This window comes from Pan troglodytes, chromosome 4 (genome assembly GCF_028858775.2).
Source record: "Pan troglodytes isolate AG18354 chromosome 4, NHGRI_mPanTro3-v2.0_pri, whole genome shotgun sequence".
Lineage (NCBI taxonomy): Eukaryota > Metazoa > Chordata > Mammalia > Primates > Hominidae > Pan > Pan troglodytes.
In genome coordinates this window covers 31,857,517-31,872,386 of record NC_072402.2, presented here as the reverse complement: position 1 = coordinate 31,872,386, position 14,870 = coordinate 31,857,517, and the positions used below count along the sequence as shown (strand labels likewise).

General features: G+C 36.5%; 1 protein-coding gene across 2 annotated transcripts in view; it reads right to left on the bottom strand.

Annotated features, from left to right (window-relative positions):
* EDIL3 (EGF like repeats and discoidin domains 3) overlaps positions 1 to 14,870 on the bottom strand; it is a 441,707-nt gene that overhangs the window by 236,330 nt on the left and 190,507 nt on the right. For both annotated transcript variants that reach the window (XM_001146806.6, XM_526867.7), the window contains one exon: positions 3,173 to 3,301. In XM_001146806.6, coding sequence (XP_001146806.1) covers positions 3,173 to 3,301 — 129 coding nt within the window. The remainder of the gene's footprint in view (positions 1 to 3,172; positions 3,302 to 14,870) is intronic.

The window sequence follows — 14,870 nt, the reverse complement described above, 5'->3', positions numbered from 1 at the left end:
GATTATTACTCAGAGGTAAAAGTAAATAAACTATTAAGTCCTAAAAACACACGGAGGAACCTTAAATACATTGTTAAGTGAAAAAAAATCAGTCTTAAAAGGCTACATACTATGTAATTTCAATTACATGACATTCTGGAAAAGGAAAAACTACAGAGACAGTAAAAAGATCCGTGGCAAAGGTTGAGAGAGGTAGGAAAGGATAAATAGGTGTACAGGGGATTTTTAGTTTAGCGAATCTGTTCTATATGATACTGTGACAGTAGATACATGATATTATACATTTTTCAAATCCCACAGAACTATACAATACAAAGAGTGAACTCTAAACTATGGACTTTGGTAATAAGGTAACAGTATTGGTTCATCAATTATAACAAATGTATCACAGCAATGAGATATGTTAATAAGAGAAATTATGTAGGAGGAGGGATATATGGGACTCTGTACTTTCTGCTTGATTTTTTGGTAAACCTAAAACTGCTGTAAAAATTAAGTCTATTAATGATAAAACCCCAAAAACATTTTTAAAAGCATATGGAGGTAATAATGCTGATGCTGGAAATAATTTTTCCAATTTGTCACATATTGATAAAATAGTTGTTAAAATAGACCTATTAACTATATATTTGTCACTCCTGTATCATGAAATTTAAAGTTCTTTAAATGTCTAGCTATTTTCCAAAAGACATTTAGTTAACATTCTGTCATATAGGACAAAATTTAAAAGTCCCCCAATATAGCTGTCTGAAAAATTGTTTAATTTTCTTTTTCCAAATGAAATGTTCACGCCATATTTGTACAACTCTCATTTTTATTGATTTTCAGTATAGTTTTGATTTTCACAAACCTTAAATATTTTGCCTATATTTATTATTATGTAACTGAACGTGATAGTTGCTAAGCTATGAAATTATCACTTTTGGCTATTCAAAGCCTTATGCAGTATTTCTCAAATTTCAGTGTATATGAGAGTCAACTGGGAATTATTTTAAAATACAGATTCTGATTCAGTTGATTTCAGGTGATGCCTGTTTATCTGCATTTCTAATAAACTTCCTGAAGATCCTGATGCACGAGCACCTTTTGAGTAGCAAGGTTCTAAATATCTAGGTCATAAAACTATTACCACCATGAAAAACAAACCCAGATACCTAGCAATCCTTGCAAGAGTTTAAAGAGCTCTTTTTCTGTTTTTCCTAGCTGAAGAAGCTTCCAGGGCCCCTAGCACTTCTATAGCTGCTTTCTCAATATATCACCCTTTTCAATTTCATCTATAAAGAGGACAGCTTGCTAACCTTTGTACAGTGAGTAAGCTATCCATTTATTCATAATACTCATGGCTTATATGAACCAAAGACCATCTATTTCCAGTTCAATTCTCCAATTTGTATGTCTAAAAATCACAGAGAGATCAAATGACTGACTCAGGGTCACTTATTTAATAACTGTAAAGGTCAGGTCTCAAATCTGGGTTTCTGCTTCCAAATCCAGTCCTTTTTCCTCCGTTTTCTGTTGCTTCTAATAATGCAATGCAGAAAATAGGGACTAGGTGGTTTAGACAACAAAATCCAAGTTCTGAATTGAATCTCTCAGCCTTGGGCTTCCCACTGCAATTCCTAACATGGGTTTAAAATCTTGTTGTGGGGGTGGTCAGATGTATAAGGGGAAAGATTTCTTTGTGCTTTGAAATGTCTTGAAATTCAACAAAATTATATTAATTTATAAGGTTGTCTGAATATAGTATGAAGCTATATTTTACATATTGTTTGAACATAGTATGAAGCTATAGTTTGAATATAGTATTTATAAGCTTGTTTGAATATAGTATGAAGCTGTGAGAGAAAAGACTTGGGGTGGCCACTCTCTTTCCCTCTGGGCACTGCCTCTGATGCCACATCACAGGGTAAGTAAGGGTAAGTAACATGGTCTTCATGGGATTAAGTGAACATCAAGGCTCCTGAGATTCTGGGCTCCTATCTTTATCTTTCCAGGGCTGTTTTGAAGTGTCCATGTGTGAAGGCTTTGCAGTGATGCTAGCTAGCATCAGGGAGACCTAGCCTTGGCACCTCTGGGCCCAACCTGAGAAAAATCAATAGCTTTTCATTGCTTTGTTGGTGATCTGAGCTTTTAGGGACAATTCCAAGTAGTTTAGATGCCAGTTGTACAAAGCACACACGCCCATGCACTACAATAGGTTTCTACGGAAATTCTACAAACTTTTGGCCATGGCATGTCTCCAGAAAAGTACAAGATGCTCCCAAAGTCACAGAGCCTGAAGGCACTCTGTTTTTTGCTGGTGCTTGGATATAGCTCTCGCTGACAAATCCAGCTTTGCCTTATCGTTCTTAATACCATTGTCTTACCCATCAATACAGTAATCATGGCTTGCCTATTCCTTCCCCACTCTTCCTACTATGTGTCATTCCCCTGTCTCTGATCAACATTCTGTCCCTCCTTCAAGACTCAGCTTGCATGTGGCAACCTCTGTGAGAATCTCCCTGACAGCTTAGAGTTGGCTGTGGCCCCTCTGCTTGCTGAACACCTACAGTGCTAAGGCACCACACCATTTCTTTGACATTTATGTTCACCCCTCCTTCTAAGAAGAAATCATCACTAGTGGGATCTATTTTCTTTAACCTTCCAAGATAAATAAGAATTGGGATTAAAAAAAGAAGTGCAGGTAGCATACTTATTGAGCTTTCAAAGATTTTCACACTAAAAATGCCAACATGTAAGAAGGAGAAAACTGGCTTAAGGACAGGGTGGCAGTTTTGTGTTTTTTTTTTTTTTTTTTTCTGGGTATCATCTCTGAACCTAATCACCAGAATAATTTTTGGAAAACTTAAAGGATGTGGCTTTAGGACAAATATGAAAGAGACAGATATCAGTTTAATGTAAAGTGCATCTTTTGGCAAGGATAGTGGGGCAATAATAAAAAGGGATGACCAGAAGACTACAAACTTCCCATGCCACTGGGAGGATTGAAACACAGTCTAGGAGTCCTCCACTGTGGATATGGTGTATTCCGTGGGAGAGAAGCAGCATTAGCCAAATGCCAGGGCTCTCTTCTGCTCTCAGATTCTATGATTCTACTACAAATAAGAATGATGATGGCTTGTATACTTTGTAATCAATAATAATAAAAGTACAATGACTATGAATAACTTACTGTGCTGACAGTGAATCCCATTAAATCCTCGGGGACATTTACAAACATAGCCTATGAATGTATCCCCTCGGTATGCTTCACTTATTTCACAGGTTCCTCCATTATGGCATGGATTAGGAATGCAGGGACCTGAAAGACAGAAAAAAATATTTCTGCTTGATGCATATTCTTAAAAGTAGACATTAGGTCAACATTTTGCAATTAATAATTTTACAGAAAAAAGTGTTCTAGATATTAGTGGCATAGTAAATGTACTGGTTGTATGAGCTCTGGAGACTAATGGCCTGGGTTTGAATCTTGGTTTCACCACTTCACAGCCGTGCAGTCTTGAGAGATTTACTTACCTTCTCCATGCCTGTTTCCTTTTCTGTTAAATGTCAATACTAAAAAATTTGCCTTAAGAGGTTATAATACAGATGAAAAGAGTTCATACATATAAAATACCCAGAACAGTGTCTGTCACATGTAAAGTACTCAAAAAATTATTAGCATTAAATTAGATATTATTAAAATTTCTGAATTGTAGAATACCTTCTGGGTGTTTAAAAAGTAATATTGAATAGCAATTTCTGGAGTTGTATTCACAACTCCACAATTTTTGTCCCCTGCTGGTACAAGCAGCATATGGCTGTAACCACATAAACCAAGTGAATTGGATAGCTGGTTGCAAAGCTTTTATAGAGTATGAGTTTATGGTGGAGCATACCTCTGGGGAAGCACATTTTCTGCCAATCTAAAACGAGCAGTCCATCAAAAGTTGCATACTTAGAGAAGAGGGGCTGATGATCATTTTTAAACTTGAGAAAGTAACAGCAGATTATTTAGTACCTGTGGTAGCTAATGAAAGTGTGGTGCTGCTCAGAGCTCTCTTGGAGAAAACCAGCTGCCAGGAGTGTGGTTAGCTGACAACATTCAGCTACTGAACCACAGGATCTGCTGTGGCAGCATTTATTTTAAGGCCAGGCTCCCCAGCCAAAAACTAAATACCAAAGGGGCATAGAGCTAGCTGGGCCAGTCGTGCCTGACCTGAGACTTCTCTAATAAACATTCTGTACTCTGAGGTGCCCCAGTGGTGTGGCTGAGATTTTTCTTAAAACCATAGCAGTTTGAGACTTTTTCTATGCAATGTTCTCTCCTTCCTTTTCTCCCTTCAAAGTGACAGGCTATGTCACGGTCTGTAGGCTCATCCTATCTACTCTTGCTCTCTCTCCCCTTTGTGCATCACAGACATTCCCCCCAAAAATCTTTTACACTTTTAATTCTATCTTACAGTCTTCTTCCTGCAGGATGTTAATTGACTCAGGACAGAATCCAGACTTGAGATTGTGAAGAAGGGAAGAGTCAAGTTGAAGGAAGGAAAAGCTCTCCCTGGGAGATGAAAAAAGACAAAAACAAAAAACTACAGTTTTCTCTAATTTAGTCTGTACTGATTTTAATTGGAGAGAGTAGAACATATTTATAAGGAAAAGAAAAGCCACTGAAGAGGAAGTTAAGATGTACATATTAGAAAAGGAAAGCAAGTGTAATTAAACTAAGTATCTGACTGTGTATGAAGAGGTGATTTTGAGAGCCCTAGAGGATTTGTTCAGAAAAGGAGTGAGTGTGTTCAGCTGAAACAAGAAGCAAGGTAGAAGAGCTAGACAAATGAATAATAATAACTTGAGTCAACTGGGTTGGGGCAAGGGTATTGAATAGAGAGTGCTATAGAGAATGACTCCTCCTGCATGGGTCAAAGCCACTAATAAAAACAAGAGCTGAACGAGGTGGTGCACGCCTGTAATCCCAGCACTTTCGGAGGCTGAGGCGGGCAGATTGCTTGAGCCCAGGAGTTCGAGACAAGCCTGGGCAACATGGTGACTCCACTTCTACAAAAAATACACACACACACACACACACAAATCCAGGCATGCTGGTGTGCACCTGTAGTCCCAGCTACTTAGGAGGCTGAGGTGGGAGAATTGCTTGAGCCTAGGAGGTTGAGGCTGCAGTGAGTTAAGATCACACCACTGCATGCCAGCCTGTGTGACAGAATGAGACCCTGTCTCAAAAAACTAAATGTTATAAAAAAAAAACCAAAAAACTTGTGAATAGGAAAAAAAAAAAAAATCACCAGCATCACTTCAAGCACTGCAATCGGACCTCAACCATGGGTGGGAAGCACTTAGAAGGTGGGCAACTTTGTCATGCACTGGGGCAAGATTTTATGAATCTATTTCTTCTTCTGAGAGCTGTATTTGACCCTCCATTTCTTTCCATTTAAAATGTTATGAAATTCAACGGTTGTGGAGTCTAATAAAGAAACACATGGAACAGGAAACAATGCGGCAATTGTACAGTTCCTGGACCTTGACTTCCTGATAGGACTGATTTTCAAAAAGTAAAAAGGATTCAGGGGCTCTGTGATTTTTTTTTTGTCAGCACCACACCAATTAAAAACAATATATTTATTTAAGTAGACAGTTTTGTGCTGTGAAGCACATATCAATTAAATTATCTAACACCTGCCTTCGAGGTGGTACATTGCCAATATTTGAGACAGGAAAGAAGGTGAATGACCAATGACTAGTTATAGAACAATTTGAACCATTTTCTTTCATTGCTACAAAATGAAAATCATGCTGCAGAACCTATCTCTCCTTCTCCTCTCTCTGTTTCCACTTCCTCCCTCCTCATAAATTAATTAACATTTGATAGTGCCTTACAATTTATAAACTCTTTTCACATAAATCATCTCATTTATTCTTTACTATAACTTAGGTCTTCGTCATTATCATTCTCTTTTACAGTTTTTTTTAAAATACTGAAGGTCAGAAAGATTATATAATATTTCTCAATCAATATCTACCAGTGACAGATTGAGGCCTCAGACTAAGAATCTGGGATTCTAAAACCTATACCCCTCAGAGCATCAACTAACTGGGGAGGGGAGAATGAAATGATAGTGATGTTAGAGTTTTGACTCATCAATTCACTTCAAATGAGAGTAAAAATGACAGATTTTAAAACTAACTGATAACTGACAGCCAAGCACATAACTGTTAAAGAAAAAAATATATAAATAATTACAGTCAAAAATTATATAATTTTAAGCAAATAAGAGTCCTTGGAGATCACTTAATCCAACTTTCCAATTTTGCAGGTGAGGAAAAAAACCAAATACGAATTCAGAAATGTTCTCTAGAAACAACTTAATATGAGAAAAATTAGGTTTAAGGACTTGTTCCTAGGAGGAAAAATAGTTATTTAAACCAAAACTGGTAAGAAATTACCGAAGAGAGTGGAGTAATTTATATCACAGAGAAAATAAGTCTTCCATGCTCCTTCACACTTACAGGGTTGGACGAGGGAGGAATAGAAAATGACTGAAACAGTTAAGTCCTCTGCGAGTTCTTGAGAGCAGTTAAAACAGTGATTCTGGGCAGGTGCGGTGGCTCACGCCTGTAATCCCAGCATCTTGGGAGGCAGAGGTGGGTGGATCACCTGAGGTCAAGGAGTTCAAGACAAGCCTGACCAACATGGTGAAACCCCATCTCTACTAAAAATACAAAACTAGCCGGGTGTAGTGGCGCATGGCTATAATCCCAGCTACATTGGAGGCTGCGGCAGGAGAATTGCTTTAACCCGGGAGATGGTGGTTGCAGTGAGCCAAGATCGTGCCATTGCACTCCAGCCTGGGCTCCAAGAGCAAAACTCCATCTCAGAAACAACAACAACAAAACAACAACAACAAAAAACAACAAGTGATTCCAAGGAAGGAGGTAAATGGAAGTCTCTCTGACAAAAATGGGGCAAATAGGAACCTGGAATCTATGATGCTATTTACTCAAGCCTACTATGTCTTTGTAAAAGTGAAACTTGGCTAGAAGGTGAGAAGAGCAAGATGACCTAAATGGATCTGCAAAATAAAGGGAAGAACTGGGGAATGGATGCAGAAAACTGAGAAGCAGAAATTCTAAAAGGAAAGGCAGAAATATAGTCTTCAAGGAGAGACAGAAGTCAAGCAATGTGCTCGGAGGCTGTAATATGTGATGAAAAGTAGCTAGTAAGAAATTGTGATGTCCAAAATTCAGGTTTAAGTTGTTTGCACAGATGCTATGTGAATTGCTTCTGCTGGAGCATCTAGCTCTATAATAACAGCTGCTAAACACACAAGCCTGTGAGTGGTACTTGGGGAAATCAAGGGGAAAGGGCTGTACTATTGATGTGGCTTATCCTGGCAGAAGGGGAAAAGTATTGCTGCATGTGATGCCCAAGAGATTCAAGAATCCAGTGGGTTCAGGAAGCTGAAGATAGAGTGAACAGCGGTTTCTTAAGTCCCAAACATTCTGGACACTTCCTGAGGGCACAGGTGAAGCCTGTCCAGCAATCTTGGGGCAGCCTCTGGGATTTCTAGATGATGTGAATTGGTACATTGGAGCTCATTTTATTTACACGCCAAAAGACATCATGACCTTGGCTGACATCTGGATTTTAGAAAAAGATTATGTGTTTCAGAGGTTATGGCTGCTGTTATTTTTCCTACTCCAAGAAATTCAGTGACTTTCATTTAATGGATGAGGATGGAGTAAAGCAAAAGGGCCAAAGATTAAACCTTTCTAGAGTCCCTTGCATGCATGCTAGACAATATGAGTGTACATATTATCTTTATAATGCCTTGTAAGACTATAATCTTGTTTTAGAGGCAATAAAATGGGCTCAGGGAGGATAAGTATCATATCCATCTGAAAAAGCATAGATTTTAACACACTCTGCCTAACTATAAAGTCTATGCCCTTTCCATTAAGCCACATTTCCTACCATGTTGAAAATCTGTGTATTCATGTTAGTCTTCACAGATGTAAACAGAATCAGCATGAATTCACTAAGCACATTCCTATAAATAATACAGGACTCCAAAATGGAAACATTTCAGAATATTTTCAGGAAATGGGTCACAGTGTATTAGATATTAGGAACAGAGATAGACTCTGTAATTATAATGTGAGACTGATGTTATGTGCCTTGTACAGACTTTTTTTCAAGTACTCATGACAGAGTGTTGAAATGAATGGTTTCCTATTGTTTTTCCCTACTAGACCATAAATTCTGTGTGGGAAGACTTACGTTGGCACACAGTAGGTGTTTGATACATTTTGAATAAACAAGGATATGGCAATAATGAGTGATAAAAATTATATTTGCTGCCTACACTGTATTCTAATTTTAGGTTTATGACATCATTTTCTTTTGGATTTTCACTCAATAATTAAGTTACATATTTTCTGGAACCTTTCTACACCTTTCAAGCTTCTAGTCCTTTAAATTTATAATTAGATTCCAATGTGTTTTGTCTCTAGTATGGTTTAAGCTTCAAATGTATTACACTGAATTGTAAATAACAGACCATTAGAATGTGTACTTTTGCATAATGATTACATGTATCTTAATTCTTTGGCAAATACATAATCAAGAAAAATGTAACTTGTATAATCTCATTAACTGAGTTACTTAATTTAACTACTTCTATATAAATAAAAACATTCACTTCATGTATGAGCAAGATAAAATGATCAGAATACAAGTTAGTATATAAAGATAACATAATAAATGTAGCCCAAGGTCTCAACTTACAAAAGTTGCTTCCTAGCCAAAAGTTATGTTTGATGCTCAATTGCAACAGTTGCCAGTTTTATTGCCCCAAGTGATAATAAGCAGGCTATTCATATGAGAATTAGAAATCCTGGAAAAGTTTTGTCTTTGTGGTTACCCCCATTCCATAGTCTTCTCTATTTTGATACTGAAAAAAAATTACTAAAGTAATATGTAAAGGTCTTGTAACACTATAAGTAATAATAATCACCTAGAGCATATAGTGTTGCTTATACTGGGAGGATAAGAAAGAAATGGACACTGCCCAGTATGTTACAGAAGGTGTTTCCCCCCCTAATTTCAGGTTAAATAACATTTATTCATTAAGTACTCCTTATGTGCTGGTCTCTGCTAGTAATTTGGGATAAGCACTTTGTATGGTATTAAAATTGTCAGCAGCTGAAAGACAAATCTCACATCAGAAAAATATCCTTAGTTATCCAGTTTAGGTATCTCATTTTTTAAGGTAATTTCAATAGCTCTCTTTTACTGTGAATATACTACGCTTGGTATTAATACATTTCTTTGTCCATATAATGGTTCCTGCAAATTTAATTCTAGGATTTCCTAGTGGCAACATATTAAAACATGAAAATTAAGAATCGGCCATATTCTTAATTTTAGCAGCCAAAACTATAGTACATTTGAGGCATCTCATATGGTTTCTATAACATGCCAGCACACACGCACACATACAAGCACACATGTATATCACTCTCACACAGCTTTGAAGCAGTTTAATAGCAGATCAAAGTTTGAGAACAAATGAGTATTACTCAACCACTCAGAGCCTGTAAAACAAAAAGATAGAAGACAAGGGCAATCTCAATTGCTTGTCACTTCAAAAGCCTTGTGAAGAAGTTTGTCTTTCTATGCATTAGGGCATACAGAAGAAGTATACAGAGTGGTGACTAGGAGCTTGTGTTCTGATTAGTATTCATAAAATTCGAAATTATCTGATTAGACAACAATGGTAATATCACTCTTAACAATGAAAGCATAAATGGACTTTCAAGATACAAGAGGCTTTAGGGAGTTTTAAAATCAATAATGCTGTAATACTTTTGCAGGTAATCTTTAAGTAGCTCCTAACACAATGGGGACAGCATATGATCAATATTAACGAACAACTGAATTCAACAGCATGCTTTCCAGGCATTTTTTATGCAAGCTCATATAAGTATGTCAACAAGATTAATTCCTCACAAAAGCAGTAGATCTATATGGTTTGCTACTTTTCTGCATCTATCTCCTCACAATTCCAATAGTAGAGTTAGAGTTAGTTCCATATGTGTAATATGATTAGCTGCTTACACATTTAGAGACTGTGCCCGAAATCATGAATAACTTATAGTACATAAGCAGATTATTAGAAAGTGAATAGGTTAACATTCTCCTGTGATAATATGTACTAGGCTTTGGTCAATTTTTTAAAAATATGCCACCAAAACATTGCCAGTTAGATATCAAAATAAATGTACACTTTATGTAGTAAGGAAATGCCAGTAAGGCAATTGCAACAGCATAGTTTTTACTAGTTGTTTACCACTAGAATAAAATAGGAATAGCTATGACCCCAAATTTCACCCCAAATTCTGGTGTTAAGAACATATCGAAGTTATCTTCAGTGTTGCCTTTACATTTAATAATTTTTTAACATTTTGGCAGTTGCCATTTTGAGCCACTGTCACTCTATTTTAAAACCAGTTGTAAAGAAAGAAATTATTCTGGGAACGCTCACATGATTGACGTTTGCAAGCTATTTTTTAAACACTAGTTGTTGCTTCTCATCCTGCTCTTTTTCCTTCTCCTTTGTACTCCTCCTCCTTTGTAAACGTAAATGTGCAAAATTCAGCCATTTGAGGATAAAAATCGTCTATGAGTATTTTGAATATGTAGAAAGACGTAAACTATTTTATAATACTATCTCAAACATTCCATTGTAGTGGAGAATCAGTAAATTTAATATATTTTTCATTGAACAAAAAAGCATTTGGATAGATTATAAAAATTGAAACCTGAAGATAGAGATTCCCCCCCCCAAAACCTGTTGATATATTTTCTTCTCAAGAATTAATACTAGACTATCTTTATATACATCTGTCTATAAGAAGGCACTGAGGTGACCAGTGGAGATGCTTTAGAGGTCTTTGTCCTTGTTTACATTCCCAGGCTAATGTAAAAATACACCACAAACATGGTAGTTTAAAACAACAGAATTTTATTCTTTCAGAGTTCTAGAAGCTAGCAGTCTGAAATCAAGGTATCAACAGACCCACACTCCCTTTGAAGGCTCTAGGAAAAAGTCCTTCCTTGCCTATTCCAGATTCTCGTGGCTCCTGGCATTCCTTGGTTTATAGCAGCAAAACACAAATCCCTGCCTGTCTTCACAGGCCTTCTTCTAATTGTTTCTCTCCTCTTCTTATAAGAACTCACCATAAATCTAATACGTCTTCATCTTTAGATCCTTAACAATCTTTAAGCACAAAGGCCCTATGATGGGCTAAACTGTGTCCCCCACAGAACTTATATGTTGAAGCCCTGATCTTCAGGACCTCGGAATGTGACTATATTCGGAGATAGGACTTTTTAAAAGAGATAATTAAGGTTAAATGAGGTCATATAGGTGGGCCTTAATCCAACTGGACTGGTGTCCTTATAGGAATAGGGCATTTGAACACACAAAAGAGACACCAGTGATTCTGCCACACAGAGGAAAAGCCAAGTGAAGCTACAGCAAGAAGGCAGCTATTTGTAAGCCAGGGAGAAAGGTCTCAGAAGAAGCCAAATCTCCAGAGCCTCCAGAACCGTGAGAAAACAAATTTCTGTTGTTTGATCTACCCAGTCTGTGGTATTTTGTAATGGAAGCCCTAGCAAACTAATACCCTGTTTACAAATAAGGTTGTATTCAGGGTTCCTGGTATACCTGAATTGGGGGTAGGGAGCACTATTTAACCCACCTTATGGTTCCTGTGTAGTTGTTTTGTTATAGTATTGGAGTTGATTAAGTAAACCAGAGTTTTATGTATTAGAATCGGCTGGCAAAGCACTCATATTATCAGTAATTAAAATCTTAGCTAAAATTAATTTTACTTGGTTCTCGTCACAGAGTAGTGGTGGATAAGCTGTGATGGTGCTGGAGATCAGGAAAGCAGTCTAAATTTGGGGCAGTAACTAGGTAGAATCCAGAATTGGGTAGCCAGGGGACATCAAGGAGAGCCTGGCACTGCATGATAGGAGGACACATTAAGAAAGGAGGAAGATTTCCTGGGGTTAATCTTCATCCACTTAAACTATTGTTTAGAGTTGGGCTTGCTGATGGCAGTAGTTTTTCAGGCACTCAGCAACTTTCTGAGAAAGTCTTTATGTATTAATTCCACAATGATAGGTAATCATTGTGGCACAGTAGTTGATATCTCCTTTTCTTCAATGAATAAATATCTTATTAAACATTAATATGACTTTAAAGAAAATTAATAACCAATCACAGCAAAAGAGCTATCATTTTACAAAGTGATAACTATTGTTACAGCTACACTTTGTTAAGAGGCAGTCTCCCATTTCTTTCCCCTGTACATTCATCTTGCACACTGCTGCAAAAACAACCTCCTTAAACCACTACTTGCATAATGGAAATTCTCAGCTCAGAATGTTTTATTACTCAAAGAGAACTCTATATCAATACTCTGTAGTCATTCTGCATATACATTTTTTATCCTTCAAAACATGCTGTCTAATTTTGGGCATCTTTTAGTTGGCCAATAATATTTGCTGACTGTGTGATGTTATGGCTTACATAAAAATATGTAATGAACATATGACAAAAACAATGTTGCTGCTTGGTTTTCTTTCAAAGACTAAGAAAACTAAAGCTGACATAATATACTTAATAATAATAAAGCTAGTATACAGAAGCCTTTTGTGAATTAGTGAATACCATATGAAATTAAGTTACCATTTTTGAATTTAGTAATATAAGGCCTAGGTGCACCTTGAAATCTTTGGCCAGTGGAATAAACATGAACACCCCTATAATCTAAGAGAAACATAGATGGCAAAACTATGGGCTATGTTGATAATCAACATATTTTTATTTTTCCTGATGGCCTTCAGAATAACAACAATGATTTCCATGCAAAATTTCTTGTAAAAACTTTAGAAACCATAAATGTAATCCAACATAACTCATAAAGCACACATCAAACAATTTTCCTCAAGCTAAGAAAATTCCTTAAAAAGTCTTTCTTTTTAGATCAGGGAGCTATTTCCAAACAAAATCCTGCAAATCACTTTTTTAAGAAGTATATCTGTCAGAACTCACAAGCCATTCATTACACAATACAATTAAAGTTTGAGAATACACATCAGCTTGCAGTGCAAAGTCCTAAGATATCACCCAGGTTTGCCATTAGCTACCATAGTTTGTTTCATTTTCTACATATCAATTAACATAAGTTAAAGACAGAGCAGAGACCAGTATTTCTACATATATATATATGTGTGTGTGTATATGTGTGTGTGTGTGTGTATATATATATATATATATATATATATATATATAAAATAAACAAATATCTGAGCCCAAGTTTCAGGGGCATCAAGCAATCTCACTATTTCACATAGTGTCTCTAAGCAACTACAAAAATTGCACGTTCTTCATCAATCTTTCTCTGACAGCGCTTCACCTTTTTCAGGCTCCTACTCAACTTGCCACCTATACTGCATGATTAGCATCTCACTTTTCATTGCTTCATCCTCTAATTATTCCATAGATCTCTTTTGTCTCCCTCACTGAATTATAAATTAGTTTTGCATAGGAACCTTCACTCCTTATATTTTTGTACCCTCATAGTCCCTAATGAAGAGCTAAATATTTTGATATTGCTTCATAAATGTGTGATGATTGACTTAAAATTATTACTAATTTCAGAAATGTCAGCATATAACCCAGACTGCAAATCATAATCTATAACAGAAACCAAAAATTTAGAGATTGGATATAAATATCAGTAGCCCTTTTTCATTTACACTAGCAGGTTTCAACAACTCAATGTTAAGCTGCAGCCAAGCCTAATTCTCTTTGTTGAATGTTGTAGCAATCTGTAAAATATCAGATTTTGGATAATTTTATAATTATAAACAAAGTGTGTTAAAAATAAGTATACTATTTCCACAAAGCTACAGTTCTTTCTCCTATAATATAGCATAGTGATTTTTGATCTTGAAGGCAGTGGCAGGAGGTGGAGGAAAGGATTTCTATTTTTACTTTTGGAATCTGTCCTCCGTGACTGCCATCTTAATCATGAAGCAGAGAGATTCCTGCAGGAGATGTTCCTGCTGCACTCATATGGGAATGGCACCTACCTAGACTTCACAGCTGAGAACATTGGAAGCACAGCTGGACAGGCAAGTTACTGTTTAGATTGCCTCCTCAGGTCTCACATGTGGCTTCCTTGTGGCAGATTTGAGGAGTCATAAAACAAAGCAGGCATGGATTCTGGCCAGCTGGCCATCTGTTCCTTCACCCACTGTGATAATTTGGTCTTGTAGAATTCTGTTAAGTGAGCATTAAGTAATGACCATGTCAAACAGTACATAATGCCTGCTTATAATCACTGGATGAAAGCTTAAGGGATGCTTGCCCAAACACAGAAAAGGTCACCAAAGCAAACCAGTATTTTTTTTTTAAAAAAAAGGAACAGCAAAATTGATGCAAAACAGCAACAGTTAACTTTGTTTTCATTTTTACTTTTTATCATATTGAATCCATGTCAAATCACAGAGGGTGAATATGGTACAAAGGAGCTAAGTAAATACACTGAAGTTTCTACTGCCTCATTATGTGTATATCACTTTACGTAGACAAACTAAATAAGAATTTTAAAACTAAGAAAATATGCGAGGGGCTTTATCACACTGAACTAAATTTAAGGCACTTAGGGTTATAGCCATTAACTTCCAGCTTTTCAAAATAGTTTCCCAGAACAACACCAAGTAGTTACTCATTAGTCAAAATACTTTTTCTGCTGTTGTTTTTAAAAAGATTAATTGAAGTATTTTATTCTAAGAA